Source organism: Falco rusticolus, chromosome 6 (genome assembly GCF_015220075.1).
Source record: "Falco rusticolus isolate bFalRus1 chromosome 6, bFalRus1.pri, whole genome shotgun sequence".
Classification (NCBI taxonomy): domain Eukaryota; kingdom Metazoa; phylum Chordata; class Aves; order Falconiformes; family Falconidae; genus Falco; species Falco rusticolus.
Window position 1 is genome coordinate 25,705,655 of NC_051192.1, and position 17,527 is coordinate 25,723,181.

At 37.8% G+C, this 17,527-nt stretch overlaps 1 protein-coding gene across 2 annotated transcripts in view; it reads right to left on the reverse strand.

The window, feature by feature from the left end:
- Positions 1-17,527, reverse strand: part of WASF1 (WASP family member 1) — a 99,805-nt gene that overhangs the window by 25,362 nt on the left and 56,916 nt on the right. For both annotated transcript variants that reach the window (XM_037393025.1, XM_037393024.1), the window contains exon 2: positions 3,984-4,144. In XM_037393025.1, coding sequence (XP_037248922.1) covers positions 3,984-4,116 — 133 coding nt within the window. In that variant the 5' untranslated portion in view covers positions 4,117-4,144. The remainder of the gene's footprint in view (positions 1-3,983; positions 4,145-17,527) is intronic.

Below are 17,527 nucleotides of genomic sequence, written 5' to 3' on the forward strand. Positions count from 1 at the left end.
AAGAAATAACTAGGAGAACATGATAAACATAGGAAACAGTACGAAGAAAGACAGAAAGAGGGGAAAAGCTACTGAACGTTCAACTTTAACTGAAAATTGTTGTCACTTAACATAAAGGGTACTCTAGCTTACCAAACACAGTTATGCAGCGTTCTTTCTTTATACAGAGGTAGAAGAAAAAAAGGGAAATGACATCCTGCTATGACTGAATAAAAGTTCTGGTTCTGAATGCCTACAATATAAATATTCATTAAAGAAACGTACTCAAAAGGAGAAATGTTCTCCTCTTCAGATGGTGGTGTCAGAGACCAGGGCCAAGAACAAAACCCATCAGTTGGGTTTCTTATGTGGTACTGAGATTCTGTGTACAGGGAACAGCTGAATAAAAGGAAAAACAATATTGGTCAATAGCTGTGAAAAAAATGGGGAAGTTATATGCACACAAGAGAACTATTTATCCATCTTCTAACAATGGCACAGCTGCACAGTGCTCTCAGTTGTGTTTCACATATGCTGGAATGCTATAACCCCACATACACCAACATATACAAATTCAGGCAGTACTGGATTAGTAATGTATCTGCAACATTGCTGAAAAAAAAAGGTAAGCACTTCTTCAGAGCAGGTACGGTCAGAAAGCAAGAAATACAGGGAAGAACGGCTAGGAAACTAAACCAGCTGTTGCTGCTGTCCAGAGTTTCTGTTGCCACAGTGCTAAGAAAAGCTGTCAGAAGACAGATCCTTTTATGAAGTTAGAGAAGACTGGGAATAGACAGGGGGGGGAAATTACTTGCTGGCAATTTTGTATGTTTTATCAAGACAGACTGATGTGTTTTCATGCTCCAGGGAGAAAGGCAAGAACTATCACTCAAAGCAGAAATAAATCTCCTTTCATCTCTACTTTTAAAGGTCAAAAAAATTCTCAAACTGAACAATTAAAAGCAACACATCAAATAAACTATGAAAGGATTGAGAATTTAGATGGAGACACATAGCAGCTATTGCTGACATACTGATGTAAAGCTCTTTTCATTTCATATTAAAACACAGGAAAACAGAATTCCTGTCATTTAATAGGTATTGTTTCTGCATGCATGTCCTACTTACACATAGCATACAAGATCATAGAAACACAGTCCTATTCAGATTGAAAAGACCTCCAGAAGTTCTCTAGTCCAACACCCTGCTCAAAGCAGACCCCATTAGATCCAGCTGCTTGACTAATCCAGCTGAATTATTAATATCTCTGAGTATGGAGATCTAATGACAAAACTCTACACTTAGCTCTTCTAAATAATGGGGTTTTTTGGTATCGTTTAAACTACTGGAGGCTTCAAATTCAATCACAGCACTCTTTGTCCATATATCAGAAGAAAGATTAAGAATTATATTGGTCTTGAGAGTCATAATGGCAGGAGAGTAATCCTCTATTTGAGAGCTGGCAATTGAAAAATCTGAGAGGCAGAAATGACAAAGTGCTAATCAGGTCAAAAACCATTCATCTAAGTTTGCATAACTTTACCATCGAAAGCAAAAGCAGCTCTAGTTTAAAGGAAATTAAACCCTACCAGAACACTCACTTTCCACTCTCAGAGTGAAGCCTCGTTTTGTCTACAACTTAAAGGCTGATTCTCAAACGTACACATTTTCCACAGAAAACAAGAAGGGAAGGACTGCAGAGAAGCTGGTTGCCAGGGGACTGCTGCGAAACCATGCCTGCTGGCTGTGACTCACAGGCAACTACTAAAATTTATCTGCATGTCAGCGGGCCCTGCTGTACACCATTAACAGTGACACACGAAGTGAAGACTGGTTATTTGGGTTTAAGCACATGAGACACAAAATTCCCATGCTAGGACTCCCAAAACTTTTTGAATTTGTACTGCTGCTAGCATAAACAGGCAGAAAAGCTGGAAGGATTCTGGAACAAAATACTTGCACAGGTACTCATACCTTTGTAACATGATCTCCATTTTTATAGAGCAATCCTTAACCTTGCTGAGAAATAAGGACTATTTTGTAAAACGTTCTATTTAATTGTAGGTAAAAATGTTCTTTTGTAAAAAACACACAGTATAAAACAAAACCTTACTTCAGTTGGTATAAGCATTGCCTGTAGAAAACCTACCAACACCATGATGCTATTTGGAGGGAACGAACAAATGACTGAAATAACAGGTCCTGCTCATCAGTGTTTAACTTGTAGAAAAATTCTGAATGACCTATTCTGGGCTTGCTGTTGCAGAGCAGACTAGTGCATTTTCTGTCCTTTTTTACCTTCCTTGTAATTTCCAACATTGCATACCTTTTTGACCACTGACTTGTGAGTCACAAGTTCATGACAGAACTCTCAAGTGAAAACAGCTAATTTAGGGCTCATCTCCATGCATGCAAGCTTCATGCAAAACCATGTTCCTTTTACAGAAAGGCAGTTTACATATTTAGTTACATTCCTTTGACAGCACCTCTCTGCAACTGTGCTACGCATATATGGCAAGGCATGTAACAAATGCGGCAGCATTCAATAAATATTCTTTTGACACCTTTTTTCTCCTTTAATTGAGTTCTTTCTGTTCTACTATTGCTTCATCCTGACCTCCTCCTGAGCAATTGTACACACAATGTCAGGCATAAGCTCTGTGTATCAAGAAAACATAGTGAAGGCAGCTGAATCTCAACAGGTAAGTACTGAGACCACATGCTGAGTTAGAACTCAGTGATTGGTTTTTTGCTTTTAAGGTCAAACGAAACTTCCAAATGAAAATATCATATGTAAATTTGGTATGTCACCTACGAAAGGAAATTCCCCTAGATGGAGTATATAACCAAACAATTTTAAAACAAGCAAACTAAAATAAATGAATGCAGTATTAATAAGAGTGACTTGGAAGAGGAGGGTAGTACACGAGTCTGAGAAGGGCTTTTGTTAGAATGAAGCAAGACCACAGACGGTGATCCTATACTGCATCCTATCTCATATACTCTTGGTTCACTGTAAAGAATTTAAATAAGTTATTTTCCTTGCTGTTGCAGCAGCTATACTAATAATGTTCATATTTAAGTGCTGTAAGCATTCCCCTCTTCATTGCATAATTCAGTGTCCTCAATTAAGAGTCTTCAACCTAATAGCACCCTAACAGCTTTGAAAGGCTGCCAAAACAGTCACCATACAGTATACCATCAAACCAATAATCAAATTAATCTAATCAACGAATTAGGCTACATCACCTATAACTGTAAGATACTGACAGAACTGAAAAGCTTTTCACATTGTAGATGTATATACACTCATACTTTAGTATGTTGGTAGTCTTACCAATGTCCTAGTGGTTAAAAAGCACTTGTAGTATGGGAAATTCAAAATGCTATCATGCTGGTTCATCTGACAACTTTTTAAAGCTGCTGTAACTTGAAGGAAAAATAATCCAGACATGAGCCTTTTCAGAAAAATCCCTTTAGAGTTCTAGAGCTTGAGAAGTATTCACTCCTCTCAAATGCACTAAGGGAAAAATTGTTGACAGACGGGAGAAAAATCTTTACCTGATTGAAATATTACATGATAATTACATTACTGGGTTTATTATTTGAAAAGGCAACTACTTTTTTTTTCTGAATGACCACAACACGACCAAGGGTTTACGTTAACAGAACTTAGTGATATGTTCCTCATTATGTCATATTCCCTACTCAAGAACTGCTCTAAGGTTAGCAATTACTGACTTCATTAACCAGATAGCTTTTTCTGTCATATCCCACTGGTAACAGAAATATATGGCTGAACAGTTTTAAGATGTGCTGCTGGAAATATTCCTAGCTTTCTTTCACAGAAGTCCATGCTAGTCAGCAGCCACCAAAGGAATACATTCAAGGCTCACCCACGATTTTCTACTGAGAATTTGGAAAGATGTTCCTACTTCAACCACAAAAACTGTGACTGTAAAATGCATTAGTTCTAAATACAGCTACTGGGACCATGTACTTACTTAGGCTACTCAGTTGTCTGATTATATTTGCCAAGGAGATATTGGTGACACATTCCAATTCATTCTTGATACCTCGCGGCAGAGCTGTGTGGCACAGGTGCCTGGGGTCTATGTTCCTTTTTACCAGTGGCATTCTGAAATGTATCAGAGGACCAGCAAACCTGTGAAGAAAGGAGACAAAATACGGTTGTAAGTTTAATTATATTTTAAATTCAGATGTCTAAAGTAAATTCGACTAATCCTAACAAGATAAAAATACCTCCAAAGTACTGATGGAATTAATTGCTCTGAGTACATAAATATTTTCTTCTTTGCCCAATGAAAGACTTTCATTCTTTCGCTTTAAACCTTTACCTGACTCAGATGCCAGTGAAGTGACAAGTGATTTTTTTACAGTTAATGCTTTTTTCTTCCCCCCTCCCGGCCCTGAAAAAAAAGAGACAGGCAAGTCTTTGCAGTTTGAAATCATTAAAGAATGACTTCCTTCTTGATGGACTACTTCCTCATTCAGGCCAGGCAAAGTCCAACAACAAATTCTGTTTATTGTGAAGTCAAAGTCAAACTAGTTGCCTATTCCAGCAGAAAGGTAGATATGATCCATTCATTATTTCATGTCACGTTACTAGCAGGAGTCACCCTTCTAGTCTAAACATTACTTCTAAATCATACCTAATCAAAGTAAGAAAAAAGAACGTTTCCCTTCCATCTACACTGCTACTGACAAATTCAGCTAAGATGACACCTTGTAAATACAAAAGTCCCCGCAGGAAAGTTGTAGTGCAAAGTCCTCCTCCACTCAGAAATGCCACCCCTCCACACCTTTCCAGATCCACACATGTTAAATTGATCAAGAGTCTCTACTAGTTCTACAGACAGCGTAAGGATCCCCTCAGGCTGTAAATCCCAGGCCTGTAATTTTCTGTACTCGTGGCACTGAATGGAAGGAGTTTCCCAGGGGGCAAGTTATGTCTCTTTAGTCTTATTAGTGCTGCTTATTAAGATTGGTCTACTAAAACTTTTCTTCATAAAAAATGGATTCCCTAAAATTCTGTAATTTTCCATCATCTGTCATGTAAAACTCTGAATGACAAATGCAAACCTGCCGTTTGACATGCAGAGAACAGATACACTTGATACTGGTACAGCTTGGTCTCCCTTCCCATTGCAGAAGAGATTACACTTTCTCCAGACAGCACGGCAGACAAGTTTTCTGCAACACAGCCTGCAGTCCTTGTCCATCAGCCAGAGCGCCTGCCACAGATTCATCTGTCCCCTGCTTAGAAACTTTACCACAAAATGTTCGCAAGGAACAGCTAGGGCTTTGTGTTGCACCACAGGATGCATCTTCGCTACAGTATGTATTTAGCCATTGTTATCCTTACTTGGTCGAAATGCAGAGATTTTTTGGATAAGAATAACACAAAGCCATGGTGGTAGAGCTGAAATTTTGCTGACCTAGAACAGCATAGTGAATTAAAAGAGTCAAAGACGACTGTAATGGAGTATTTTCCTCTTGCAGACTGATTAGATTTCTCCTTGCCACTTCTCATGGGAGTATATTCTTTCACTGAAGCCAGCGTTCATAGCTGAGGGACCCAGGCAGGATCTTTAAGTTTACCTGAGAAACACCTCTGGGTTTCTAGGATCTGCTTAGACGTGATTCATTGCATTTCAACACTATGCCTACCACCTTTAACTTCTTGAGAGAAAAATCAAAAATAATTTATGCTTTTGAGGAATAAAACCCAACGAAATAATTCTTCTAGTCATTGGCTTAAGGGAAAGACTATACAGCTGATAAATTTTTGTACTTAAGTTTCTCAATATTAACAGTAAAAATTACAGAAGTGTGCATAGGGGTAAAGTATAAGAACAGATTTTTATATTTATTTTCTAGGAATACCCCAAATCTTTCTAGTCCCTAAATACCTAAGTACTAAAAAGCTAGCTGCTACATACAAGCTAAATGAAATAAAAAGTGCAAATCTGAACAGTGTCTCAGATAGAAGCAATGACAAGCGTCTATAATTAAAGTGAGACCTTAGACCTGCTGGTATAAGACAGAGGTGTAGCACGAAGCAAGAGAGATCAAACAGACCTCACCAGCAGAGCTTCTGCTGTCTTAGGAACATGCAACCTCTCTCCCCCCAGCTATAAGACCCTGAAGAAACCTTTAACTACAGGTTTGTTATCGCAGTTCCCCAAGAGAAAATAAAGTAACCATTCTGTCACTGTCAAAGAAACTCAACAAATGATATGTGAGCAATGTTCTACTGAAGCAATTAAATATTAACTCCAGAGTTAAGCCCTTTCTTGATTACTGCTTTAGTGATACTGCTGTATAAGCAGCACAGTAGGTAAGTCTTAAAAAGAAGTCCAAACAAGTATGTAAAGAAACATCACAGAAAAGTAAACATCTACACATGAAAGAAACTGATATAGTCCTTATTTCTATCTAATATATATATGGCTTATAAAGGTAAAAAAAATAACAAGCATGAAAGTGGGTTTTGGCTAGTGCACTTTTTCTTTTGTTTTCTTAAATAATCAAGATGTTAGTAAGTAATGATATTGCTCTCTGTCTTTGATTTTCTATCACTCATGAAAAGAACTGCCCGATTTATAGCATGTATAGATCACAAAGCTTCAGATGCTTAAGTGACAGATTCTTTAGAAAACTGTAATAGCAATAAAAAAAAATATTCTTAAAAGTAATTCCAGCCAACTGTTCGCTAGATTTTAAGTAACAGTGTTTTGAGTGTGTACTGCCTTCTACCAGTCTCATTTGTCCTTAGGACAGAACAAGTAACAAAATAGCTGAAAAGACAAGTATTGGCCCAAACATTTTCTCCAGTAGGCATAAAAGATGTTGCGCAAGCAGAGATTAAGCCAGAACTCCCCGGACCTCAAAATGTACAACTCTGAACATGAATAAAAGTCCAGTTAAGACAATGCAAATTTTCTTGCTTTGACCTCTCCAGAATTTGAAGAAAATCTACTCTTTGATCTTTTTCCTCTCCAAACCCCAGAAATACCATTTTCTAGTATCTGAATAATGCAGTTGTGGCTGCCCTACCCAAAGATGTAGTATAACAAGAAAAGGTAGCAGAGGGAATAGTAAGTATGGTAAAAGATACAGCTTTACAACAAGAATAAACTTGGGAGACAAACAACAGAAGATAAAACTGACACCCTCCAAATCATGCATCATGTTTGAAAATTATGCAAAGCCTGAACAGAGTGTATTTCTCCGTTTCCCACCAAAACAAGAAGAAGGAGGCAACGAAGGCAAGTATCACTCAAACATGCTTAAAGCAAAGGAAAATTAAAGTGAAATTAAACATTTCACACAATGTTTAATAAATTGTGAAACTCACTGCCACAGGATGCTGTACACAACAAAAGTACCTGCTAGTATTTTGTCCACTACGGACCACATATTCTTTGCAGTTTGTTGCAACCACTAGAAGGTCTTGATGATTCCTCCCCAATCGTATTTAGCGATCCCAGCATGGGGGAGCAACAGGTGTGCAACAGCAAACAGAACTTTACTGTACACAAACAATTTCTTCGGTCCTATAAAAGATCTTTCCTAATGCAGTTCTTATCAAGAGAGCTGAAAAATTTGGAAATCACTATTTATTATGCAGCTTTAGAGCTGTGAAAGAGGAAAAAAACAAAGACAGTTATAATCTAGTGTATCTTTTAGGTTAAAAGCAAAAAAAAAAAAACCCAAAAAAACCCAACACAGACACACCCACCCCTGCTCCCAAAACATACATTACCCAAGCCACTTGGGCAGCAAAGGAAAAATTCATTCCTAGATCATAAAATCCTGTTACCATGCTGCTTCCAAGTAAAAGCTGTTCATAAGCCCAACCAGGCAGAAGAGAGAAGCAGTTTGTCAGTGCATGAGAGGATCCCCAGGCTGAAAGGTTACACCACAGCTCCGCAGCGCCTTACAGCTCTCCTCCCGCGGCACAGGTCTGAGCTCGCTCTCTCCTCAGCCCCACTGCTCCCCAGCCCGAAACGCAGGGAAGGGAAAGAAGTCCTCACACACAACTATCTCCTCTTCCCTACTGTCCCATACAGATCTTTGTGGCAGTTCTTCAGAAGCAGCACTAGTTTACACTCGAGTTAACTGGAAATGCTTTATATTGATCTTAAAATGAAACTCCTTTTTACAAAGAGATGCTGATCTCTTTCGCAGAGCCACTGTTGAAAGCTCTTTTCCCTCAGTTCCTATGCATCCTTTGAAGCACTCTGAATCCACTTGAGAAGCCAACTCTAATCTTCTTTACAAACCCCTCTGCTACTTCAGTTGCACAATGGCTGGCACAACCCCATTCCCCATACATACGCTGTATGAGTAGAGAATACGAATGTGTGTACATAATGACTGTCTAATGTTTTCATTAATCTATCATGCTTTGATAAATGATTTTTTAGGAGCCAGGAAAACTGCTCCAGTTGCTTTTTCAATTAATTCCTATTACTTAAAAAACCACAGAACAACGGCACTAATGAAAAGTTAATACCTTTTTAGAAGAACAGCCTTAACGAGATTTGACCACACTTCTCAAACAGCAAGTTGTTTAGTGTGCCGCACAGCCCTCTGCAGCTATTAGGGGCCTTATGGGTCATACTCTTCTATCTCTGTCTCGTACTTCTCACGCACTGCTGGCGACAGCCGAGACAGCTGCCCGAGCCCTGGCACCCACGCCGAGCCCTGGCAGGCACCGTGTGGCTCCCACGGCTCCCACCAGCACGGTTTCACCCCACAGCTGGTGCCAAGAGAAGGCCCTGGGGAGCACTGGCATAGGAAACAGCCATCATTTTCCCTTCAACACGCTCCTGTAGAAAAAATTCAGAATTGCAAGATGTGTGGAGAGATGCTACATTTCTTACTAGAAGCTTGTGCAAAATTTGAAATGTCAGTTGTCACAATAATGATTCAGGGTTTTCTAGCACGTACAGCAAGACAAGTAGGAATGAAAGCACAACATTAAAGTGGGGAAAACTAACCTGCCCAACGGTTTAACTGGTAATTAAACTATACTTCAGTTTTACTTTCAGAAGACTAATGAAATTTCACAATCACATGTCTTTTTTAGCAGATGTTTACTTCTGATTAGGTTACATTTTGTCCTTTACTAAACTTGACATTATTTTCTTAGCATTAATGAAAGACATTAATCTGTAATTTTTATATGATACATCAATAATGCAACAGTAAATGCCCTTGTTTTCACAGAGTTAAATTTCATTCCAGCCATTTTTATAGCATATCTTTATGCCTTAATATAACCATACTTCCTGTAATTTTCCTTTAACAGTGTGCAACAGCAATGCCTTTCATATGCCTCATGTATTGATCACGTTCTAGCTGCTGGCAGCACACACCACAGTTTGAAACACAACAATCAATTTAACACTTCCCCCACCCACCCTTAGAAAGAGAAATAGAATATATAATAGGTTTTATATTTGCTTACAAAATCATGTACTAACTACATCTACACTACAGAGACTTTGGGATAGAATGAAAGCAGCTAATAAAAATCCTCAAACATGTTAATGATTCTGGTAAAATCAGAATTGTATCAGTTAACAAAACAAGCTCACCTTCTTATAAAATTTTCTTTTCATTATACTGTAAGACATCATCTTGTACCAGTTGCAGAAAATCCAAAGATGAGGATCTTGTAATACACTACTATGAAAAGGCAAATGTACAAAGACTTCATGCAGCTTCTCTCCAGCTCTCACTGCAAGATCCAAGGCCCAGGTAAAAACTCAAGGAAAAAACAAGACACCAACAGTATGGTGTCCTTCAAGAAAGTAGGCTGCTACCACCTACTGCTGAGTCAACATAACCATTTTAAAACTCTAAAGGCAATTAACACCCCTTAGAGGATCCATCTTGGAACTGACAAGATGACAACTGACAGCTTAAATTGACAATTCAACAGAAATCTGTTAAAATTCAAGTTTTGCAATCCTTTCCGTTATGAACCATGTCACAGAATGAAAGATCTTTTTGGAACAATTCCCTCAAATCTCAGTCTTCTGCAACTCTAAAAAGATTTTCTAACTGCAAGTGACTAGGAAAAGATGACCTTATTGTAACTGAAAAGCAGTGTCAAAGGAAATAAATCCAAAATACATTACTAGAAATTGATGTTGACATCACTGCTGTATAAGAATGAGTATAAAATCAATCCTTTACATCTTAAGATCTATACTAGATTTTCTGTTCCAAAAAGTTTTTATACATTTGGTCAACGTAAGGAGCAGTGCCTATATAGGCTATATAAGTTGATAATTTGTTTTTTATTAAACCAGAGAGTAATTAATAAAATATTTATTGTATTTGTAGTCACAACTATAAAAAATACTGTTCCTCAAGTAATACCAATATCAGTCTCTCATGCTCTAAATATTCTGTTGCTGAACTAAAGATAACATTATGCAGGGATGGATTAATATGTCAATGGGCCACAGAAGTCTCTCTCACTAACACTGTATAGGGAAGTATTTGATTTGCAAAATAGTAATGAACAGATTGTAAAAAAAAAATCTAACTCATAAGTACAAAATGTATTTACAAGGAATTTGTCATTTTTATTCTGTATTTAATATTGACTGACTTCTGTATTGGTTTAGCTGCCTCTGACAATTATTGTTTTCTTATAAAACAACCTGTAAGCATCTCAGTACATCTGTCACGTCAGATAAGCAGAAAAGAGACAACAGATTCACAAAAATGGGTAAGACTTGAGTTCTACTCAATCTCCAAGGCATTATTACAGACAGTACTAAAAAATTACTTTTCAGTTACTACCATCCAGCCAATTTTCTCCCAGATGTGTATCATAGGACTACAATTTCTCTCCCATGCATGCATGCACACCAGCACACACAAAGGCACACTCATGTTCAAAGTACATGGAAAAAAAACTTTTGGAAATCATGGTTTTAATTACAGACACAAACTGCAGCTACATCTACTTCATTGCCAAGATTTCTAAGTTTTACCTTTATTTAGCTAAACAAATGAAAACAAGGGCAATAATTTTTTTATGCTGGAAAAAAATCAGCTTTTCAAAAAAATAGTAGTTACTGTCACTGAGATGACTGGTGATGGCAGCAACAGCAGAATTGTCAGTATGGATAATACCACAAAATATGACCCCCTACTATCGATGCAGCAAGTACAACTTCATTAATAGAAACAGCAGCAACATTTCTAGGGCATAAAGCTGACATACCAACTCATAACTACATGGGCTACCTCAAGTTCTAGAGGATGCAACTGTATTTTCCGTAAGTAAAACACTGCAATCTGCATCGAGTCAACAAGCTACCTGTAACAAAAATACGGCATCATAGCAGGTAGCAACCACCTTCTACTGAGTGAGTCCAGCCCTCGGAGCTTCCATACCACTCCAGTTCTGTTGGGGAAGATGTTTTTAAGTTTGTCTCTGGCTACAACCCACTATATAGCTTTGGGCTTTCTCAGGGTCCTTAGACACTTGTCTGAAATTCCTCCCACCTGCATTTTGTTTGTGCTGCCACTGGCCCCTCTTGTCCCAGAATGCAGACGACAGAGGCTGTCACCATCATTACACAGCCTTCTCCTCCCCTCAAGCCCTAATGAAAGATTTCACTCTGCTCATGTGTACAGAGTAAAAACCTAAGGCATCCTTAAAACCTAGGAGAGAATATTCAGCTCAATACTGGTTTCATTTTCCCAACACAGGTACAAAATACAATAGGGTTAAATGAACAGCGTGTGGATTTGCAAACCTCATCCCTTTGGTAAAGCTGAATTCCTATTAGTGAAGTGGAATTCAAACACAAACAATTCAGAGAATGGCAGCTTACAAACAGCTGCTTTTTTAGAAAGTTTCTCTCTATAAGGCTAAATAACTTTTTTCATTTGTTTTCACTTTTGATTTCTGGAATATAAAAAGTACCTACTGATTTGTCAATTTGTTAAGTATGGATTATTTTAACCATGTTGCTTCCTTCGTTCTTCCCCACTACGAACAGCTTCTACCTTGCTACGGGGTCATTTAAATGTAAGTTGTTCATATCAACTGTAACAAATCTACAGCAAAAGAAAAATCCAGACACCGTAACTACAGTTATTTGTTGCGTCTTGCTATGAATGGTAAAAACATTTCTTTGTCTTAATAAAAAACCTATTTTAATCTAATTGCTCTTGCAACAAAAAAAAAATTGAAAAAAATCAGGTTCAACACTACCCACCCTGAACAACAGACTGCTGGGGGCAATAAGGCACTAAGCCAGTTGTATTTCTGGCTCATACACAAAATTCAATGAACTAAGTTAGACATGACACTGTTTAACATGTCTACAGCAAGAAACATTTAGACTTAGAAATTTCCTTCACATTAGGTATTTTAAGTAAAAATGATAGTGAAATTTTTTTGGTATAACAACTTACTTCCAAAATATATGTAACAACACCACCACACCACATCCCTCCGAACACATGAAAAATAAAATTTGATTTATAAATATCCCTAAGTATATTTAAAAAAAAAAAAAAAACACAAAAAAACCACTAAAGATTTCCAGGCATTAGAATTGGTATTTTCCTTTACAGATACTGAGAAATAGAATTGTAAACTAAAACTTGTTACATATATTAAGATCCAATCCCTTCATGACCTGTGATATTTCAAGTTTACAAAACAGTAAACAATCAGAAACTGAATAGAACATAATTGCATTCTTCAACTCCAAATACAAATCTTAAGGGCACCAAATACTAACCACCAGTTTTTTCCTTCCACTATTGAAACTACAGTATTAAACTACAGTGAAAACTTAAAAAAAAAAAAGTTTTGTGAATAATTCATAGAAAAGATGAGAATAATTGCTCCCAAACAGGCACAAGCTCTAATTATACCTTACTTTAAAAAGGGGGGGGGGGGGGGAAAGATGTATCATATGTGTCCATATATTAATGGAGAAATATATAAATCATGTGGAACTACATTGCACTTTATTGTTAGGCTATTAATAAAGAAAAAAAATAGTGACTCCTTGAACTTACACTTCTAGTAAGCTTTCTGAAGAAGTTCATTTAAAAAACATGAAAGATGCATAATGTCTTTGTATTACATACATGCACAGACATACGGCTACCTCTAAACAGAAATCTTTAAAATTATTATGTGTAAGATTTGAAAAAAAGAGCTGCAAAAATTCTTAACCATCATTACTAAATATTATTCAGATCACCCTGTACTCATTAGTTTTCTCCTAGTGAGCTCCTGTCAGGTCATTTGATTAAAAACAATTTTGGAAGTATCCTGGGTTCTAATTTAGGTACAGCCAAGAATGCTCAGATTAATTTTTTATTACAAGTTTTCCTCCATTCCCCAAAGGCTAAAAATGTATTAATGCATAACATACTACGTGATTTGAAATTGCTTTTTGAGACCTATGTTTTATCTGATGACATTTTTTCTCTCAGCATTGATCTAGTCTTCCTGTTCACAGTTTCTACGTACAGTGTCTAACACAAAAGCCCTATGATGGATTGTAACAAAAGCTCTTTATTATAGTCTTGACAGAGACAGATAACTAATCCAGTGCTAATTTAAAATCAAAACCTTAGCACCAGAACTAAGGGTACAGTTTCTATGATTTTAGTGTACCTATCATAATGTGCTACCTTTGAACATCTTCTACAATTTTTCTTGAAAATGAATGTTCTATATTTAAACTTGCCTTTGTTACATAGCCCTTTACCAGTTCAGGATAAAACCTATTAAATGCACACATCAATTTTATACCTTAACTTTATAAAATGTACCAAATGCACATAAAATGAATGCCAATAGTACTTCTGTTGCACAGAAACAACCACCTGCTTTTGAATGGACAGTATTTTGTGGCAGTAAATTATAAATATTTAAAGAAATGGTACCTGAACTTCCCAGCTGCTAAGAAAAGCAACCTGGTAGGTACTGGGAAGATAAGGTGTTCTGCCCTGGCTGGAGCTGAACTGCTGGGCTCCCCTGCAGCGGTGCACTGCCAGCGTCCAGAACTGCCCCCGTCGGGGGAGACCCCGGGCTGTGGCACTGTCACCCGCAGCCAACACCTCCCGCGCTGGCCCGCTTCGGAACAGGCTGGCCCTCGCACCAAGGCATTAGAATTCAACACACAGTGCCCTGCCTTAACAACAGAGCTGTCCTTACAAAGGAAACACAGAAGCCTTCACCCCTGGTGACCAAAGCCTGCCCTTTTCCCCCAGACACAAGTGGAGAACCCCCTGAAGGCTGAGCGATTGAGAAATAATTATTCCTTTGGTACCAAGCTACAACTGGTAAATATTAAATTATGACGTGCCAAAAATGAAAGAAATGAGTCGCTGTGCATGGGTGAGGAAAGGAAGGAAGGAAAGAATACGACAGCCTAGGCCTTTTATTGTGTTGATCTCACTGCTGAATCCAAGAAGGAAATCAGATGCTAATGAAATAATAAATAATGTTGGCAATCTGCAGTAGTAATAAGACCAATGTACAGCAGTCTGTGACTCAGAAACCTCATACAATATAGGAGCTACTCATGCAGTTCCTGTATATTATTCCACCAGTGATACACACCATACTAACCAGTACTCACTTACTAAACTAAGAAACAGGTGTCAACAGCGACCATCAGGAGCTTTTCACGCCTCAAAACATTACTGGAGATTTGAAGCAGCAAGGTTTGCACTGCAAGAGTCAGAGATCAGCCACGTACTTAAAAGTGAAATTTTCACTGCAATTTATGCTATGATACCAAATGCCTAAGTATGTTTTATGCTAGGATACCAAGCCCATGAATGACAGATTATTGGTTTTGATTTTCCTTTTCACAGTTTTAAAGGAAGAATTAAGATATATGAACTATCAAGTGGGAGGTACAGATAATACACAGTGTAATAATCACCTTATTATTTCTAGCTGAGCTTCTTTGTAGATGCATTTTCCCCCCTTGTGAACAATAAAATTCCTCAGAAGAGGATTTGTTGCAAAAAATGTGAATGTGCATAAACAACATTTTCCCGTCTGCTGCCATTTATGCTACTTAATGTGTTTCAACAGACATGCTGCAGGAAAAAGGTATTAACATTCATTGACAGAGAAGTTGTTTACTTTTGAACAGAAATGTTACTAAATATTCAACAGTCCAGAAATACTGATGATTTATATTGCTGAAGCCTAGAAACTGATCATTTCATCCTTCACTCAGTAGAAAGTCAAAACTCCCCACTGAAGTGAAAAAAAGATGTACTAAGTAAAGACTGGAGGACTTCAATGTGCCTGTTTCCTACCCAGTGCATTGCTGTTGGAGACAATTTTTCCCGTATTTTTCCCATTCAGTTTTCGTCATTTTGGGTAGGGGGTTTCCAATAATTTCTTGGGTAAACTCTTCTATAACCAACTACATCTCATACACAGGAAAATGTGTCAATTCCCCCTCTTTGCCTCTCTGTGTTGTTCCCCTATATTTTCAGATTACATATTAGTTCTTATTTCTTGTTGTCTGTAACCTTCAGGTATTTATAGATGATACCCGATGCACCCTTTCTTTGCTAGCAATTCTACCAAGTTATACATTTCTGTTCTTATTTGGCAGTAAAAAAATTTAAGGTGTCACTAATTCCAGTAGTGTTTATTACTGTTACACAAGTACCATCTAATTTATCAGCATTATTCTAACAATTTGATATCCAAGATTGAAAACAGCATTCTGGATGCATTTGTGTTACATGAGCATACCTAAAAAAGTCTAAACATCAGGATGATGTTTAGCTGGCAACATGTGCTCACAGATGAGAAAGCCAACCACCTCCAGGGCTGCATCCAAAGAAGCGAGACAAGCAGGTCAAGGGAGATGATTCTGCCCGTCTGCTCCACTCTCCTGAGACCCCACCTGAGTACGGCATCCAGCTCCAGAACCCTCAGTGCAGGACAGACAGATATGAATCTAGTGGAGCAGGTTCAGAGGAGGGCCACAAAAATGATCAGAGGGATGGAACAGCTCTCCTGTGAGGAAAGGCTGAGAGCACTGGGGGTGTTCAGCCTGGAGAAGACTCTGGGGAGACCTTACAGCAGCCCTTCTATTTGTAAAGGGGGCTTATAAGAAAGATGGAGAGAGACTTCTTACCAGGGCCTGTAGTGACAGGACAAGGGACAATGGTTTTAAACTGAAAGAAGGCAGATTTAGATTGGACATACGGAAGAAATTCTTCACTGTGAGGATGGTGAGGCACTGGCACAGGTTGCCCAGAGAAGCTGTGGATGCACCATCCCTGGAAGTGTTCAAGGCCAGGCTGGATGGGGCTGTGAGCAACCTGGTCTGGTGGGAGCCGTCCCAGCCCATGGCAGGGGGGTTGGAGCTAGATGACCTATAGAGGTCCCCTCCAACCCAAACCATTCTATGTTTCTATTAATTATTTCAGTTATACCATTATTTGTTGCTATCACCTACTCTAAATTTGCACCTGCATAAATTAATTTTCCAAGTTAATCGGGGAGTGGGGGCAGACCCCTAAGTTACTAGTTTGGATGTCTTTTAAAGGTTGAGGTTGGAGGCCCCCACTCTCAAAGTCTTGGTCCTTTAAGTAGTTATTCTGAAGTTAAATGAGATTTTTTGCAGGACCACATTTAGAACTTGCAATAGAAAGTTTTTTCTATTAGTCTAATGTATATTACTTCCATAGAATAAATAAACTTTTACAGAAAATCGAAAAAACTACTCAGGTCAAAATTTATTAAGAAGAAATGTGATGCTATTTGCCCTTCTGTTATAACACTCTGAGGAAAGATAAATAAGGCTGCATTCCTTTGGCCTATAAAAGAATCTGTATTAATTTAGCAAATGTATGTAGCAAGCAAGGATTTACATGCACAAAAGTTTCACAACTTGTTATTAATTCTAATATTTCATCATTTCTACAATCCGTAATTTAAATGCCTTAAATTAGATCATAAGGAAAAACTTATTTTCCAGACAAAATTAGATTTCCTCATAATTTTATAAGCAGCATTTTAAAACCTCATATTTACCTATGTATTCCTGTCTAAATTTAAATACTAAAATTAATTCTAGCCAGCATTTACTTTCACTGTCCATGTCTGAGTTTGAGAAGTATTCTTGCCAGTAAAGGAATGAGTATTGCAGAAAACACTAAATTTTTTGGTGACCACTAAAACTAATTAAAGCTAGTCCTCTCAAGGCTTTTGTGTCATGGTTAATTGTGAGGTTTAACTAAAGCTGTTCCCAGAACTGGGATATCTGTGAGATGCCTTTCCTCTCTGGTTTCCTGTATCTATTTACATGTAAATCAACACCGTAACCTTTCCATTGCCCAAAACATTTGCAAAGACATACATTTTCATAATATGTGCAGAAAGTTACAAATGTTTCAAATATCTGTACCCCTATGAAATTCGTCTCAAATCAGAGAGCAGTTTAGAAATTACTGGGATGAAATAGGAATCATAGACAAACAG